Raw genomic sequence first — 18,449 nt, forward strand, 5'->3', positions numbered from 1 at the left:
AGAGGACAGCCCTGCTCTAGCAGAACAGGAGGTTGGGGGAAGCGCAGATAAACCATGTGAGGGTACACGGGGGACCTCGTCTCACTGCAGTGGGGACAGGAGGAGTACTGTGGTGGCCCAGGGCTGGATCGTACGTACAGGCTTTCTTTCTCTTTCACACCTTCTGTTTAACTTTTCTTTCTTTATTTTTAGTTTAGGTTTTTGCCATAGGGTGCATGCACTTGGCAGACAGGGAAAATGAGAAATCACTCCCGGGGGGATGGCCACACTGCAATCCCTTTCCTTCCATTCCCCTCTCTGCATTTTGGACATGTACCTGGAGTGAGTTTCAAGCTGCTGGGTCCAGGACTTGAACCACCATAGACCATGTGGGAACCCAGAGCCTTCACCACCACACCACCTGCTGGTCCACTTTTTTTTTTTTTTTTTTAAGTCTTAAGGAGGTTTACTCTTCCCTGGGGATCTTTTGGGACCAAAGGGAAGCCTGGTTATTTTGGCTGCCTTAGGGTCAGCTGCGGACAGGCAGATGAAGGGGAGGTGACGCCCAGCATGGCACACCTTGGAGTGAAGATGTGGGAGCAGGGACAGAGCTCATTTGCAAGCAGTGTGGTGTGGAATAGAGCACCCCTCCCCCTCCATCCCTCCAGCTGTCACATTCAGCTAGTAGCTCTTGTCTGGGTGCCAGGAGGGAACTGCAAGGGACGCAGCTGGGAGGAGAGCGAAGGGGGGCCAATGGGGTCATTTACACTCATTGGTGGGGCCCAGCCAGCCTTACTCACATCCTCTTTCGAAGTGGGGAGCTTGGTTCCATTCCTGATGGGTTGCAGCCTCCCCTCTGGGAAAGCCAGGCTGGCCAGGACCAAGGGGAAGCAGGGGCTCTGTATTCCTTTGGGACCCTGGCTCCCTGGCTGAAGTGGGTAGGCTGGTGTCGGGGCCTCTGGATAAGTCTGAGATAGAGTGAGGCATTAGGGTTTACAGTCTGGACCTAGGATCTGGAGGTTTGCAGTCAAAGAGGATGTGTGGTCTCCTTTCCCACACCAATGCCTGGAGCTTCCTCAGACAGGAAATGCTCCGGCTTCAGATTAGACCAGGAAGCTTTGAAAACTACACTTCCCAGCATGCAGTGCAGCCGGCCGCAGGGAGCGTGGGAAGGCCTGGGGTCAGGCTGTAGGAAGCCTGGTCTCCCTGCAGCTGCAGCAGCTGTGCAAGGCATTGTGTCAGGCTATGGGCGGGGCCTCAGCAAGCTGAGGTACAGAACCCTCCCAAATGCAGGGACACAGCTGTGTTCTCGGACTCCCCGACACACTGCCGTCTGCACAGCCGGGCTCCCATGTGCAGACTCGGTGTGTAGGCAGTTGCTCACCTGCTCACACTGGCTGATTTTACACAGTCACAGAGGCACGTACCCATACTCCTGTGGGCACACACACTTGCAGGTTCACACCCTCTTCAGACAGATACAGGCTTCGAAGGCCCACCACCATGGTCTGAAGAACTTCTGGCCCGATGGGCAGACCCTATTACCCTCGCTCCCAATGGATGAGTCCAGGCTTCACTGAAAAGGGGGATCAGACAGACATCTACACCCCTGTGGCCTCCGTGTCCTGCTCTTGGAAGTGAGCGGCGGAGGTTGGGTCGAGGACCGAGGACTGATCACTCTGCTGACACCCCCAAGGACAGATGCTGCCTCAGTCTCTAGTCTGGTCAAGGCCACACCCGAGGCCCCCTTCCCAACTTTAGGATTACCCTGAGAACGGATGGGACCGCCTCTGGAATTCTGTGACGACTGGGCCAGCCCTGTGAAACTGCATCTCAGTTAAGGGCCTCTGAAATGGACTTGTCCCAGGGCGGATATTTCAGACTGGGCCCCACTGAAATATCCGGACTGCTGGGCTCATCTTGGCTCCCTCACCTGTGGGCCTGCTGTTCCCCATCAGCGAATGGGCCCCTGGGACAGTCCCCACCTGGGTCCTGGAGCCATCCATGAAGGCTCTGGCTAATGCTTCCCCACACTGCTTCCCTGCTGACCACCCTCCAGAGGCTGCAGTGGCAGACAGTGGGAAGCGGCTTGTCCTATCCCTGTGTGGCTGGGCCAGCCGTTTCCATGTGCTCCTCCTGCCCAGGGCGCCCCAACCCACGCTGCCCATGCACTCGTCTTGCAGGGAACACGCAGTGCCATCCATCTCCTGTGGAACCTAGGGCCCTGAGAGGCCTGGGCCAAAGCATGCCTGCACAGGTGTGCGGCAGCCTAGTATGGGGGTGTCCCGCAGTGCATGCACCTCTTTGGTACATGCCCTCCTCCTGCCCCAGACAGCTTTCCTCATCTCCCTCTCCAGATGTGCCCAGGGCAAAGCTATTACCCGAACGGATGGCCAGGATGAAAAATTAAATTTCCACTTATCCTTCTCACTCATGCATTCCCTCCAGACCTGTCCCTGGGCTGAGAGGGTGGGACGGCTATGCCCGCGGGGTGGCCCCCAGTGAGCGGGGTGGGCATGGCTGATGTGAGATGAAGGATGGCGAGGTTGGCTGCTGCTTGAAAGTGACCCAAGGGCATAGGGCAAGGAGGCCACCTGGTGGAGTCCCCCAAGGGGGCTGAGACACTCCCGAGGGAGGGCCAGCTAAGCAGCCACTGGGCCCATCAGCGATCAGTGACCACCATGCTTCCCTGGCTCCTGCCTCATGGGCTGTCAACACAGAGTCAGGCTGTGGGTCTCTCTCTTCCAGAAGCCTGGGGCCCAGCCCACCTGCCCTGCAGCCCACCATTGGGAGAAGGGGGTCTGCATGATCCTAAGGCACCGGAGATAAGGTCCCCCCTATTTCAGATGGAGAAGCTGAGGCTCAAAGAGGAGAAAGACTCACTCGAGGCCACACAGCTAGGAAGAGTCGGTGCTGCAAGCACGCTTGGGTCCAGCTGTGCCACCCCTTGTGTGCCACTGCCTCCATGACAGTGGTCACCCTCCCTGAGACATTCTTCATGGAATGTGAGCCTGCTTTTCCCACCACGCCTCATCTGCCCCAGCCCAGGACCAGAGCCTGAGTACCTAGGAGGCTCTTACTGAGATCTGCTCGAACTTTTTCCAGGAGGGAAGGAGGGGGGTGACACTGGCTCCCCTTTCTTCTTGCTAGCCTGTGGGAACCCCCAAATCCTAGCTTGGGAGAGGGATGCCTCACCACCTGCAGGTCTCAAACCTGACTCTTCTACCTCCATAACCAGCCCAAGATCCAAGGGCGGGGAGTGGAAGAAAACAGGGTGCCTCTTGCCCCAGGTGAGAGAGATGACAGGAGGGCTGCGAGGACAGGCAGCTCCCGTCCCTGGACAGCTCTGGCTGCTGGTTGGCAGCTGTGCCCGGATGCCCCCACATGTGCGCTCACTTTAGGGACACAGGCTGGGGGCTCACGAAGGCTGTGCCTGGAGCCCAATCAGCACTACCCATTTCCTGTATCCCAAGGTTACTTCTGGCCCACAGCGCCACAGTGCTTCCTGCTCGGGGAGGTTCTTTCTCATCCTGCAATTAGCCCCGGCACCTTTAAAGACGCTCCTTCATGAAGGAGAGGTGGCGTCGAACCCCTCTATCCACTTGTTTGGAGGGTTCCATTAATGATGATGATGATGATAATGACGGAGGTCACGACGGTAATGATACAGCACTGGCCACTTACTGGCTGACCCGTGCCAGCAACCCGACCTGCATTATGTGTCAGTCAGACAACGACCCTTCCAGGCAGGTCACCTTCTCCCCCACTTACAGATGAAGGCTCATTCAGGGTCCCAGCTGTCTGACACCAAGCCCACACTCCTTGAGTCCCTGTGGCATCCCTCCCTGGAATATCCTAGCTCTTTTTCTTGTTCTCTCTTTGTCCTGGCAGGCTGGTGACCGAGCCACCTCATCTGTGTTGACAGCGAGAAAGATGCGGAGGATACGGCAGCTCAGGTCAGGGCGCACCACGGCTTGGGGCTACACCCCTGCTTTCTCTCCCGTCTCCCTGCTTTGGTAAGCATCGCCCTCCAGGCCTTGCAGGTTTCAGCTGCAGACGCAGAGCTTGGCGTTGAGCTCCCTCTGCAAGCTCACCCCCACCAACCTGGCTCCCAGGTGTGCTCTGCAGGCAGATCCAAGGGCAGGCGCTACCCCTCCACCCCTAAATGGCCTCTCTGTGAACAGCACTCCCCTCCTCCCTCCTGCCCCTCTCTCACAGGAGTCACCTGTCTCAGCCCTAAATGAAGGGAAGAGAAAAGCGAAGCAAGCCCAACGGCCAGAGCTCGGGGAAGAACCAGAGAAGCAGCAGGAGGCACAAACATCCCGCCAACGACGCAGCCTGACTGTGGGGTGTAGGTGGGGAGCACTCACAGGTGGGGAGAGGCGGGGAGGTCATGCTTCCTACCTGTGATGTTGACCTCCACCTGGCCCGAGCGGGTGCCGATGGGGTTTGTGGCCTCACAGACATAGGTCCCAGCCAGGCTGTAGTTGATGGGTCCCCTGAAGAAGAGGGTTCTGTTCTGGGCCTCCACGCCCTTGGGGAGAGAGCCATTCAGCCTGCAGGAATCGGAGACACACATGGGGTTATGACTCTCTGGCCCCAACAGGGTACCTCTGGGCCTTGCACTCCCCAGCCCTTTGCTGAGTTTATGGGGTAGGGTCTGCCTTGGAAGGAAGAAATCCAATACTAATCATAATCTCTTGCATTTGACCGTTTTATATTCAACTTTCCATATTGATCATCATAATGAATGCCTTTAAAAAAATAATAAATTGTGGGGCTCACAGATGGCATGGTGGTTAGGGCGCTGGACTCCCACATGACCAATTGTGGTTAGAGTCCTGGACCTGCCAGCTTGCTTTCTCACTTTCTCTCTCTCTGTCTCTCTCCGGTCAAATTTTAAAAAATAAATAAATTAAATTAAATAAATAATTATTTAAAAAAATTGCTTTAGGAAGTGTGTGCTTGCCAGAGATAGAGAGAGAGAAAGTGAGAAAGCACCCCCACTGAGTCCAGGATTTGAACTGTATAGTAGACCATGTGGGATCCAGCCGCCTTAACCACCATGCCACCTGGCTGGCCCATAAACATCTTTTGAATGCAGGCAGGACAGGTAGGTACTGGTCTCACTTAACAGATGAGATCTGAGGTTCCAGGCCAAGGAAGCACAGCCAGTAAGCAGAGGGTAAGCGCTCTAGCGACTCCTGGACTCCGGGGGAGGGCTCTTCCTCTGCTTATGGTTCTGGCTGCTGGCTCTCGGTCTCCCAGGCAGCTAGTTAATGGTACAGAGTGCCTGAAGCAAAGCCCCCGGGCGAGGGCCTGGGACTCTGGATTTTCATACGCTCCTCCAGGCAGGAGAAAGAGCTGCCATGTTCTGGTTTGCACTCTCCTGTCCTTGCTGGGTGGGTTGGGTCATGGCACCATTCTACGGGGAATGTTCTGGGAGTTGGTAGAGGATGGGGCCTCCTTCCTTCCTCCTGATCCAGGATGCCACAAAGCTATTGTTTTGTGCAGCCAGCAGTTCCTCAGTCTATGGAGCTGAAATGAGTAAACAGCCCCTGCCCACTAGCACCTGCAGAAGCACTTTTTTGGGGAAGATTTTTATTATAGAGTATGTGTGCTCAGCGGATAAAGAGAGAGAGAGAAGGTGAGAAATCACCCCCTGGGGGGATGGCCATGTCACAGTCCTGTCTCCATTCTCCTCTTGGGATTTTGGGCATGCATGTATATGTACACGGTGAGTTTCAAGCTGCTGAGTCTGGGACTCGAACCACAGTTGGCCATGTGGGAATCCAGCGCCTTAACCACTGTGCCACCTGCTGGTCCCTTCCTAAAGACTTTTGTTCCAGAAATAGAGGATCATGGATGAGCAGGATAGTACTCTCTACTTTCTGGAAAAGGGTATACAGACTCATCTGGGTGGCCATTCCTGGGCTTCCCAGGTCAGCCTTCTTCCAGGCTTCCTCTAGGTCCTGGTCTTCTGAGTTTTTTCACTCAGCTCCTCTCTGGGGAAGAGAGCTAGCTGGTGGGGAGCCAGGCCTCTCAGAAGGCCAGGTCCAAAGACTGTGAGGTCAAGAATGGGACAATGGGGGCCAGCAGGTGGCATGGTGCTTGAGGTGCTAGATTCCCACATGGCTGACCGTAGTTCAAATCCCAGACCTGGCAGCTTACTTTTTCACACCCACCCCCCTGCCCCATCTCTCTCTGGTGAACATACACACCCTGTAGCAAATTAAATAAATAATGATACATAACATTAAATAAATAGTTTTAGAAAGAATGGGATGACGGGATGTGGGAAGGCACGCTGGAGTGAGGTGTCTGGACTGATTGCTACCCCCTCCCCGAGAATCTAAGTATGTCGGAGGGAAGGAATAGGAACAAGGACAGATCTGGGTGCTTCAGACACCAGCTTCCCTGGGGACACCTCGATAAAAATAAACACTGGGGGCTGGAGTGGGAGTGAATCAGGCTGAATCACCAGAGAAAACATGACAGAATTCTTCATTAGGGAGAAGATGGGAAGCCCCCCCACCTCAGGAATGGTTCTCCTGCCCCTCTTGGCCCCCACGACCCAGCAGAGATCTCCATGGCAACCCGCAACCCACGGGCGGCAGCACTTACGTGGTCCAGTGGTACTCGGTGGCCGGGGGGTTGGCATCGGCCTTGCACGTGAGCTTCACGTCCATCCGCTGCAGGTACCAGTTACCGTCGAACCCCTCGATGGTCACCTCGGGCTCATCTGTGGGGCAAGTGAGGAGGTTTGAAGACGGCAAGTTCAGAGTGAGGGCTCAGGGCCAGGGCGCCTCGGACAAGGAGGGGAGCGGGGAGAGTGCAGAGCTGTGAGCCTTGCAGTAGGCAAGGGGACCAGGAAGGAGAAGAGGAAGATGGGGCCGCAGGAGGAGACGGGAAGGGCTGAGCACTCCAGGAAGAGAAAGGGAGGAGGTAGGAGGAGGGCTGGGAGAAGTGAGGGAAGAGGAGTGACGGGGCGTGACAGGCAGAGGAGGGGAGTGGAGGTGGGGGCGGCACCCCAGCCCAGGCTGCCCACCCGGCTCTCGGCCCTGCTCACACTGCACGTTGAGGGTGAGGCTCTCCTTGAAGCGGTCCATGTGGTAGTTGACGATGCAGGCCAGGGACTGCCGGTGGGCTTCCCGGCTGGGCACCAGGCGGTACCGGCTGATGACCGTCATCGTGCCGTTGGGGTTCCGGATCTCCTGGTACTCTGCCTCGCCCTTCAGCCGTGTTTCCCAGGATACCACACTGGGGGGCTTCCCGTTGGCTGAGGTGCAGGTGGCCACCAGGACCTTGTCGTCCTGCCCCTTCTTGGCTCGAAGCACTGCCTGGGTGCCCTCTATCCAGTTGGTGGGTTTGGCTGTGGGGAACCAGAGAGTGCCATGGACCTAGGGCCAGGCACCTGCCAGGCCTCACCTTTGGCTTACCTGGCTGTCCTGCCCCTTTGCTATGCTGCACCAAACCCCTCCCAGCTTCTTGCAGAAAGTTCTTCCCGGCTACCTGTGGCCCCTCCCCTACTACTTATGACCCCTGTGCCAGCTCAGGCCTCCCTGCAGCCCTGGCACATCTAAGCCGGCTGCTCAGGTCCAGCTCTGTTTCTTGTGTGTCTGCTGCCTCTGACTGTTTCCTGGCCACCCACGAGGGGTCCCACAGTGGGGCTTCCACTTGAACACGGGGCCTCAGCAATCTCCGGGGCCGAGGCCCCTGAACCCAGCCCCTAGTGAATTGTGGGACAGCCTGGTTAGAAGGGACTGGAAGCCCAGCTCCAGGGCCGTGCCCACCACGGAGGAGGCCTGAGGAGGGCTGCAGGCCCACTTACCCATCACAGTGAGGTTGAGCTGGCTCTCACGGTTGCCCGTAGGGAAGGTGGCAAACTCGCAGATGTAGACCCCTTCGTCCTCCAACTCCAGGCGGGACAGGCGGATGGTGCCATCGGTGAAGGAGGGCCGCAGGAACTCTACCCGCTCGCGGTAGGGCGCCAGCACTGAGACGCCCATGGCAGGGTTGTAGATGGCCACGTTCTGCTTGGAGCCGTTGGTGGCCTTCTGCCACGTGACCTGGGTGATCTTCACGCTGGGCAGTGGGTTGGCAAAGCTGCAGTGCAGCACCACGTCTGTGCCGATGAAGCCATACATGGAGTCGTTCACCTGGACCACCTGCGTGTGGGCACCTGGCCAAGGGAGGGCAGGACGCCGTCAGGGCGGGCGGGCACCACAACCAGCCGCGCCGTGTCCCCCCGCACTGGCCTTTCCTTTATGGTCGCCGGTAGCCTTTTCTTTCTGATTATTAAAATATAAACGACTAGTTCTAGGAGCACTCTGGGTAATCCTGGAACACCCAGGGAAGAAAACGATAACATCCGTGGTCCCACTGCTCAGAGATATTCCTGGTAATTTCGTGGGATCTATCTATATTTTTTATAAAGCGAATTTACTTTTATTTCTTTTATGAAAGGGAGAAAGAGAGAGACATGCAAGGGACAGATGGGACGGGGTCCCATCACACCACAGGGCCCCCCACCAGTCCTTCCAGCCGGCCAGGGTGACAGGTGTTGACACACCGCAGTGAGCCCAGGCTCAACCCTGGAGCCAAAGCTCTGGTTTGCCCCATGGTATCTGGCACTGAGGGGCAATATCCTGTCACCTGTGGCACCATGGCTGGGCCATCTTGTACTTCTCTGTGTAGCTACAAACCCTCTACTCCATACAGTGATACATCATTGCTCCGTGTGAGCGAACCAGAGGGACAGCTGCACCCTCATTTCTGATAGGGTCGAACGCACTGGCTCCAGCAAGAGCCCAGTCCAGGGGCATGAGCTGCTCTCTTCCTGGGCCTTGCACGCTCCCCTGGTAAATGGGGCGGATAACCCGCTATGCGCCCTCACAGCGTTGCTGGGCGCCGAGTGGCTTAATGGATGAGAGTGCATCAGGGAGGCAGGAGCTCGGGGTGAACATCAGCCCACAGCGGCCGTGGTTGCGTCTACTCCCACGGTCTTCTCACTGTGGACTGAGTCCTTGTCCCCTGGGGTGTGCTGGCTGGGCCTCTCTCTCTCTTTCTTTTTTTAAGGTTTTTGCCATTGGGCGTGTGAGACAGAGAGAGATAGTGAGAGGGAAAGTGAGACCTCACCTCCCCAGGAGAGAACGGCCACACAGCAATCCTTTCTCCTCCAGGGATTTTGGGCACAAGTGCATGCATGTCTGGCTGGAGTTTTAAGCCTAGTTGGGATCTGAACCATGACTGGCCATGTGGGAGTCCAGCCCCTTAGCTACCCTGCCACCTGCTGTTCCCACAGGCCCCTCTCTATTCTTCTTCTTTTTTTTTTTTTAATATTTATTTAATTCCATTTGTTATGATTATTTCTTAATTTGACCAGAGAGAGAGAAAGGGAAAGTGAGAAAGCAAGCCACTAGGTCCAGGACTCGAACTGCTGTTGGCCATGTGGGAATCCAGTGCCTCAACCACCATACCACCTGCAGGCCCCAGCCCCTCTTTTTAAAAAAGTACTTATTTACTTATTTTAGGTTTTTTGTCAGAGGGCGCATGTGCTCACCAGAGACAGAGAGAAGGAAAGTGAGAAATCGCCCCACAGAGGGGATAGCCATGCTGCAATCCCTTCTCCGTTCTCTTGGGATTTGAGGCATGCACGCACACACATGCCCGGTGATTTTCAAGCCACCAGGTCCAGAACTCAAAGCATGGTTGGCCATGTGGGAGTCCAGCTCCACAACTACCATGCCGCCTGCCAGGCCCTGGTGGGGCCTCTCAGACCAGCCAGGCAGGGGGACATAGGCGCCTGGACGTGGCCAGGCCTTCACTGGCTCCCATTGCTTTCGTAATCACATCTCGGTGCTTTAACTCGGCATTCGATCACCACCTGCCTTTTACCCTCGCCTCTCCCCAACCGTGTCTCTGAACACACCCGACTGGGCCATCCTCAGAACACGCTGCATTTCAGCGTTCCCCCCTCCCTCTGGCATCCACTCTGCCACTATTTGCAGTGACTGGGACCCAGGATTTATCATCACCACTTAGGTCTGTCCCCAGGGCCACAGAGCCAGCCATGCGGTTCCAGCCTCGCTCAGGCAGTGCCCTCCCCTCCACCCATGGAGGTTCCCGACCTCCCTAGCCAGAGCTAGCCCACCGCATCCAGCTTGGCCCTTCCCTGCCTCGGAATGCATGCACATCTGGCTTCTCCACCTGCCTGTGGACCTTCCAGGCCAGGGGCTGTCTTTCCCGTCTCTGAATTCCCCGTGCCCAGCCCAGCATCTGGCACACAGTAGGTGCCAGTACACATTTGTTGCCAGACAAATCGCAATCGAAGCCGAGGGAGTAGACTTCAAGGAGAAGGGAGTGATTAGCAGCACTGAATGAGCGAGTCAATTTCCTCCAGTCTCCCCCCCGCCCCCGTTCTTCCTGTCTGTCTGTCTGTCTCTCTCTCTCTCTTTAATTGTCAAGGAGAGGGAGAGGGAGAAAGCACCCCTCTAATGGTGCCATGACCCCTGCTCCTCCATCTCCCCCTCCTTTTAGGATTTTGGGCATACACATGCACCTGGTGTGTTTTTCTTTTTGTTTCTTCTTCTTTTTTTGGGGAAAGATTTTTGTTATAGGGTGTGTGCGCTTATCAAAGAGACAGAGAGAGACAAAGAGACAGAAAGCAAGAAGTCATTCTCCAGGGGGGATGGCCACGCTGCAACCCCTTCTCCTCCATTCTCCTCTTGGGATTTTGGGCATGCACGCACACGTGCCTGGTGTGAGTTTCAAGCCTCCAGGTCCATGACTCGAACCACAGACGACCATGTACGAATCCAGGATCCCAACCACCACATCACCTGCTGGCCCCTGGTGTGTTTTTAAAGCTGCCAAGTGCGGGACTCGAACCATGCTGTTAGCCATGTGGGACTTCATTCCCTTAATCACTAGGCCCTGCGGTCGGCCCCCACCAAATGTGTTATCCTGCCTATTGTAAAATATCTTGTTTGACACATCCTTTCCCGAGCTTGGCTCAGCCGCCTTCTCTGGGGGCCGCTGTCCCCGGCTCTGCTGTCAGCTCTCCCCTGCCCAAGCTAGCCCCACCCCACCAGCCCCCACGGTGGTGCTCCCCCTTTACTGGCTTACCTCCCTTAGCCAGCTTCCTGAGCACCATCAGCGATGCCAGGGATGGCGGGCCCTGTGCTGATCGGAGGCAGAGGGATGGCCCAAATGACCTCTCCAGAGACCCTGGGATCCAACAGTGGGGACTTGGGACTCCCTTCTTCTCTGCGCTAGAGCCATCTCCGAGCCTACGGTCAGCAAAGGAAGCTGTCCCCCTCATCCCTAGGAGCTCACAGGCCAGGCCTCCCAGGTCACTGCCATCTCTCTGGGGCCCAGCACTCAGTAGGTGCTCAGGTAGGGCTTGCGCTGAATAGGCCTGTCTCGGGCCCTCGCCATGCCCTGTAGGTCTCACTGGTGTTCTTTCTCCTTCTCTACACCTGCTCATCCACACGACCCTTCAGAGCCTGTCGGGGTGTCCCCACCCCATCCCTCTGGCTGTCTCCTGAGCCAGTCTGTGGGGCACTTTGGAGATGGTGCCAATCTGACATCTCCTGGCAGAGGCACTGTGGGTGGGTAGGTGGGTGTACCACGGGAGAGGCACCCACCCCGAATCAGAGCTGGCTCTCCCCTGCTTCTGCCCTGAGCCCGCCTGGCATGATGGCCCCCCAGAGCCCCACTTTCCTCCCATAAAGAAGCAGGCTGGCCTGTCCAGTCTCAATGGTCCCTCAGTCCCCACTGATGGCAGCACAGTCACCCCAGAAACAGTGCCTCGGTGAGGGCAAAGGGCCAGACAGCCCAGCACTCCTGCTGACTGGCCGACAGCTAACCGTCCCTGGTGGGATGATGGGGTACTCTCTGTCCCTCCCCCACCCCATTTGCCCAGCCTGCTGGAGGCTGCCCAGCGGCTGAGATAATGCGAGTGTAATTGGGGAACTTGCCCCACACTAAGCCAGGAACAGGAAAAGCCAGTCGGGAGAGCTTGGGCCACGGGTGAGAGTAGGGGGAGGGTGTGGGCACCAGGAGCCATCTCAGGACTGGTGCCAGGCATGGTGGGCCTGCAGGGACGCTGCCCGCCAAGCTCCTGAAGTGTCTCCTCTCACCCCCCCTCACAGGTAGGGGGCAGCCAGATGCAGTGCCTGGGCATGAGCCACCTTTAGGTCACTGCTGTGTCCTCAGTGGGCCATCAGTCTTCAGTCCTGTCAGTGTCAGTGTCGGGGACAGGGAGTTTGCTGAGTGCCCAGGGGTGGGAAGGGTGGGGAAGGTGCTGCAGGGGCTGAGGTGCCCCAGGCACCCGGCCGGGATCCACTGTGCTCGCAGCCTCTCTGCCATAGCTGTTACAGGGCCAGGGCAGGAGGCTCTGAGGGTGGGGACAAGGCAGCTATTGGAGTACAGGGGCTTGGGGGTCACTGAAGGAGATCCCAGAGTAGGGAAGGGCTGGAAGACTGGCAAGACCTGAAGACTCCCCCTGCCATCCCCCACTCTCCGACTCCACACTTAGAAACCTGGGACCGAGCTTTTCTTGGGGTACCTGTCTTGGCCCAAGGATGCAGGGTGGTAGAGAACATCCCTAGTTCCTTAGATGGGGCAGATCGAGGGGCTTTTGGTCTGAGTGGGGCAGACACCAGGTGACTCTCATGAGCCCATGGGGGAGAGGGTACACCACCAAAAACAGAGGGAAGGTGACTGGGGTAGGGGTCTGGACCAGGTGGGCATGAGCCTCCCCTGAAAGGCCTAGGGAAAGGTCCTCGGTCAAGAACCACCTGCCCCAGGGGGCAGCAGGAGGGATGCCTGGTGCTGCACAGCCCTCCTCCAGCGTGTCCCAGCCTTTTCACCAAACAGTCCAGGCGATAGCTGAACACCCGCTGAGTCTCCTACCTCTGGTGTTCCGACGCCACCCACGGCCAGTACGCTGGGGCTGGGTCACTAAGACGGAGCCATGCACACTTACACTCCACCTCTGCCACTGAAGCGACCTGACCTTTTGATTTTGCGCTGAGTTTGCGCATCCACAAAAGAGGGGTTTTAAGAGTTCATGCCTGCCCTGTAAGATTGTTGGAAGGGTTAGACGAGGGGGTACACAGGAAACGCAGCAAGCACTTAGCACAAATGAAATGCTCAATCCATTGCAGCTGCCTTCATCACCGCCATCACTCATCTAGAAAGCAGTCGGTCTCTCTTCCTGGAAAGTCCCTTGACAAGCATTTGCTGGGCACTTACGTCTTGCTGGGCACTGCACTGGGGCTACTACACCCCCTCTTCCAGGAGGCCCTGGTGACTGCCACCCCTTCCTACTCGGCCAACACCTGCATGCGCCCCTCTACCTGGGACATCCATCTGTACCCCTTCATCTGGTTTCCCAGCCTGTGTGTTGAATCTGTCCCTGTCCCTGTACGCCCCAAGAGGAGAGGAAAGGGGCAGTCCCGGCCTTGAGTTGAGCTGACTGTGTCCCATCTGGTGCTGGCAGGACCCAGGACATGGAGGGTTCCCTGCTGAGTTTCTGTTTCCCCAGACAGTGAGGGCTGTCCATGGACCACCCCGCCCTCCTTTCCTGCAGTCTCCCTTCTGCTAGAAGCAGATGCTGGTCCAGATGTGGAAGCGGGGGTTGTGGCAGCATGCAGGAACTCAATGAACCATGCAATCGATCATTTGTGAAGTCGGAGGGGTCGCTTGCCCGGGGGCACAGAGGAGCAGTACTCGGCTCCAGGCTTTTGCCACCCTGCCACGAAAGCGGCATCCAGCTCAGCTTGCCTTTGAGGGGCCTCGTTGTGGGGGGGTGGACCAGAAAGTAACCTCAGAGCCTCCTTGGTCCCCTGTGAGAAATGGCGTGGCCATGAGTTACAATGGATTGAAGCAACAGTGCCTGCAGGTCACCCTGCACTGGAGTCTGGTGACCAGACGTCTGGTGGTGGGTCAGAATGGGGGTTTTGGGGAGTCTCCTGCGAGCAGGAGAGCCAGGGAGGGTGGGGAGTGAAGGGTGAAGACACCCACGGAAACCAAGCCCGTGGGTAGCTCTTGCAGCCCAGGGATTTCCAGGAAACCCCCGTTCTCCAACCTCCAGCACTGCACTTGTGGGCTCCAGCATCTGTAACTCAGGCCCTGGGCTTTGTGCTCGAGTGCCTCAGTTTCCCCACGAGAGCTCAGTTCGGGCAGCTCGGGATGCCTGGGCTCCCAGAGTGCTGAGCCAGCAAGGCCGGCGTGGGACCGGCCCCCGAACGTCACAGAGCTGCAAAAGCCCGAGCTCAGCAACAAAACACAAAGGCTCCTCAGTTGTGGCGGACAAACCTGCTCCCCAGCCCTTGCCCGCCTGCCTGTCCTGCCTGCCACGCAGCTAATCCGCGGACCGGTGCCACAGGTTCCCACACCACAGGCGTGGCACGCTCTGCCCCCCTCTGCCCACTTGGAGCAGTGTCCCCTCCTGCCCTGTAAAACTTCAGGCCCCTCTTTCACTAGCCTAGATGGCCAGACTGGGCCCAGTGGGTGGATAAAAGGGGTACCGGGTGAGGTGAGGGGCGTCTGGGGCTCTCTTCTGGCTCAGCCCCTCCTCTCCTGAGACTCTTCCTGGAAGCCCTCGGCTGGGTGGGCCAAAGGAGAGGTCTGGCCTGGAAGGAAGTGGCAGCACTTTGAGAGAGGTGTGAGTGTGTGGGGGTGCCGTGTCCCCCCGGGGCCAGTACCCTATGGGATCCAACTCTAGGCTTTCTAGGGATGCTCCCTCCCGCTCCAGGAGCTGGCAGGAAGGAGCAGGACTTCCGGTGGACACCCAGCTACATGGTAAGTGGGAATGACTCACCCACGGGGAGGGGCCGGGCCTCCAGCCGAAACCCGCTGAGTCAGCACAGCCACCTAAGGGCTTAAGCCCCCTCCTCCTAGGGCGGCAGCTTCCCCCACGTCAACTCCCAGGCGGGCCAGCCACTCGCTTTCTGAAGCAGAGGCCAAACCCACTGGGGAGAGAGTCCCTTCTCTCAGAAGGGTTTGCCAGTCAGTGTCACCTGGATCCAAGCATCTGCCAGCAAGAACTGCATGGGCAGGGCTTGTGAAGTCTCTGCACTCCACTCGTCCTGTCTCGTACCCACGCCCCAGACTCACGTCCCACTAGCCCAGGGGCTCCGGAGTGCCCAGGCTGTGACTCCTGCCTCCAGACTCCCCGTGATACCCAGGAGGGGGTCTCTGACCCAGTTCTTGCAACCGCCCCTCCCTGGGCTGGACCCAGCAAGAAGGCACAAGGGCCAGGTGTGGATCAGAGCCCAGCCCTGGCCCTGTGGGAGGTGGGCCCTGGGGAGTCTCTGTGGGGGCCGTGTCTGCTGGGACAGTTCCAGGTGTTCTGGGGCCTTTGGCCAGCAGTGGTGATAACATCCCATAATCCCACAGTCAGGGGCTAATTGCTACTGTCCGAGCCCTGGCGCCTACCCCTCCCCCCCAGTTAGGGTCACAGAAACTGCCGATGTTTTCCTCCTGGCTGAGGCCCCCCCACTCTCCCCACGGAGCTGGTTAATGATGGGCTGTGGGGCTGGCGCCCGGCGCCTTGGGCGGGTGAGCACAGTGCGTGGGAGAGGAGGGGGCGCGGCAGCCTGGGAAAAGCCCCGGGAAGGAGCAGAGCCCAGGAGCCTCTAGACTGGCCAGGCGCCCCGCTGTCAGCCCTGAGCTGGCGGTGATGGGGGTGCTCCAGCAAGTCCCACCTCTCTCTGCAACCTTGCAGGACAGGCTGGGGGACAGATGTGGAGCAGGGAGCTGGGCTTTGTCCTCTCCCACTGTGCAGTGATCCTGCAGGTTGTCTCCTGCTGTTGTTCCATCCAGGGCCCCAGCAGGGCCTTCCCAGCCTGCCCCCAACTCCACCGCAGCTGGGAACGGGCCTCTCCTTGCCCTGTCCCTCCCTATCTCTAGCCTGCAAGGTGTCACCTCTTGGTCCACTCTGTGCCTGCCACCTTTACTCAGGTAGGTGGTGGAGAGGAACAGGACCTACTGGAAAATGGGCGAGGGCGCTGTGGACCCCATGAGCGGGTCGCTATTTTCCTCTATGGTCTCAGGTAGGGCCACATGTGTGTTGGACCCCATGGTCCTGGGGGACTGCACTTTGGACATGACCCACCCAGTTCTCTGTCCCAGCGCTGACCTTCCCTGGAGCAACCTCTGGGAATCTTGTCTACCAAGTGGCTGCTCTGCACTTCCAGCTTCCCCCCAGGAAGACCTCCCAGATTAAGTGGAATGGCCGGAACATCAAGGTGGCACTATGGCGAGGCTGGGGTCCATGGGGTTCTGCTTCAGCCAAGCAACCTCCACGTCTAGCTGATGCTAGTTCCAAAATAACTTTCAAATTCATCCCAGTTTTCCAGCCACGGGCCCCAGTCTGGACTTCCTAAGCCAGTCCCACCAGTTCGCCCTTACTGCCTCCCGCTTAGCTGTCTCACTGTATCTTCTCAACACTCCTGGGTTGGCACGCTGGGCCTCCGTGAAGGGAAGCCCAGTCGCTTCCCTGCGAGCCCGGCATCCACGGTCTTAACCTCCCTAAGCCTCGCCCCTCGTGCAGGTCAACTCTTACCCAGTCACAGGCAGTGCACAGGCTCCTCGACTTATGCGGGGCTCACGTCCTGCACCCCCACACATGGCAAGTCGAAATACATCGGACGCACCTGTCCTACGAACGTCAGAGCCGAGCCCCGCCTACCCCAATGCTCTCAGACGCTTGCATTAGCCCACAGCTGGGCGAAATCATCTACACAAAACCTATTTTTAAACAAGGTGTTGAATACCTCCTGTGATTTAAAAGCAGAAGGGTCATATGGGTGCTCGAGGGACGCTTTCTACTGGACGCCTAGCGGTTTTGCACCACTGTAAAGTTGAAAAACCCTAAGTCCAACCATCGCTAAGTAGAGGCCCAACTGTCCACAGTCTCCCTGCCTTCAGTTCCCGTTCTGCCCCTTTTTCCAATCAGCAGCCAGAGCGAGCTCTATGACGGAAGTCGCTCTCTACATCAAATCCTCTCAGGGTGCCCTCAGCCCTTAGGACCAACTCTAAAGTCCCTTTGGGCGCTGGGCCTCATCTTGGGCATCCTCAGCCTCCAGCCACCTCCTCTCCTGCCACGTTAGGCAACATGATCAACCCCATCACCTGCTCATCTCGTCGTCAGCCTTCCCGCACCACCTTAGACTTGACCTTTGAAGGCAGGCTTCCTGGGGCTCTCCTCTCATCATCGAGTTAGGGCTCTGGTTCCTGATGCACCTGTCATAGCACTGTCCCTTCGTCAGCGCAGCCTGGTGTGCACTAACCCTAAGAGGACCCCATGTGGTCAGTGGAGAAAGCCACGAGCTGGCTGAGTTCTGGGTCACCACCTCTCAGGTCTGACTGCAGCTTCTTAGAAATTGCACATTAGCCAAGGAGCAGAGAGGGAAGTGCGGGCTCGCACCTGCCTGGAAGGGACGTAGGTAAGGGTGTGAGTCTTATTCCTTGACTCGACAGGACATAGGCCGGCCTGATTTCTTGCCCACCCTCCCCACTCCATATTCTCTGCTTACTCCCCAGTTGCCACATCTGGATTCCTTTCCTGTCTTCTCTGCCCTAATTCCTAGCACCCAGCGCCTCTTCCTTCCTTCCTTATGCCAGACCATAAGGTGAAAACCATTTTTCTCACCCGAGCAAGCTGCAGCCCCAAGGCCCTGCTCCCAAGATCTTAGCCCTGTTTGTGTCTGCATGCTCCCTGGCTCCACACCCCTCCCACTGCAGCTGGCGTTTCTCCTGTCCGGGCCTTTCAGGGCCTCGCAGACCCAGATCGCCTGCTCGACAGTCAAGATTCAGGCAGGTCCCATTGTCTGCAGCTGGTGCCAGCTCCACCCTGGCTGCAGCAAACGACACTGTCTCGTGGCAGACACTGCATCCTGGATTTCCCTCCCGAATGTGCATTTTTAATGACACATTCCGGGGAGTGTAGGCAGCAGCCTCCTCAGAAGGGTAGTGTGGGGGTGGGAGTGGCTGGGGGCTGCCGAGAAAGCAGAGGGAGAATTCCCCAGGCTTCCCCAGAAGAACATTCTAAAACTCAGTATTGACGTGTCTGTTGTCTCAGCCCTGTAGTTTCCATGAGATGTTCAACACCTGTTTGGAAGCAGAAGGCCCTCGATCTGCCTATCTGGAGGGGCCCGTCGGACCACCCAGCGCCCGCTGCTGCAGATGCCCTGAGCAGCTCCAGGCAGCTGCCTACAAGGATGGCAGGGGGAGGGGACGGGGAAGGCAGTCAGGGTCGTCCATGGTGCCCGCCTGCAGGGAAGGCTCATCTAAGACTGATGGGTGAGGAGCGTTGAGGGTGGGGGCCGATGTGATGTGATGGGAAGGGGTTAAGAGGAGCACAGAGGGGGAGCGTATAAAGGGACGGACCCGTGAGCCCTGGCTGGGAATTCAGAGAGGCTTTGGTTTGTACTGGTCACTGGGTGCCTCAGCGTTCT

General features: G+C 57.8%; 1 protein-coding gene across 1 annotated transcript in view; it reads right to left on the reverse strand.

The window, feature by feature from the left end:
* The window catches only part of NECTIN1 (nectin cell adhesion molecule 1), a 71,905-nt gene that overhangs the window by 9,292 nt on the left and 44,164 nt on the right, over window positions 1–18,449 (reverse strand). The window contains exons 3-6 of the mRNA XM_006152319.2: window positions 7,811–8,161; window positions 7,049–7,351; window positions 6,604–6,721; window positions 4,384–4,535 (exon numbers count right to left, since the gene is read on the reverse strand). Of these exons, the coding sequence (XP_006152381.1) occupies window positions 4,384–4,535; window positions 6,604–6,721; window positions 7,049–7,351; window positions 7,811–8,161 (924 nt within the window). The remainder of the gene's footprint in view (window positions 1–4,383; window positions 4,536–6,603; window positions 6,722–7,048; window positions 7,352–7,810; window positions 8,162–18,449) is intronic.

This window comes from Tupaia chinensis, unplaced genomic scaffold (assembly GCF_000334495.1).
Source record: "Tupaia chinensis unplaced genomic scaffold, TupChi_1.0 Scaffold000348_1, whole genome shotgun sequence".
NCBI lineage: Eukaryota > Metazoa > Chordata > Mammalia > Scandentia > Tupaiidae > Tupaia > Tupaia belangeri.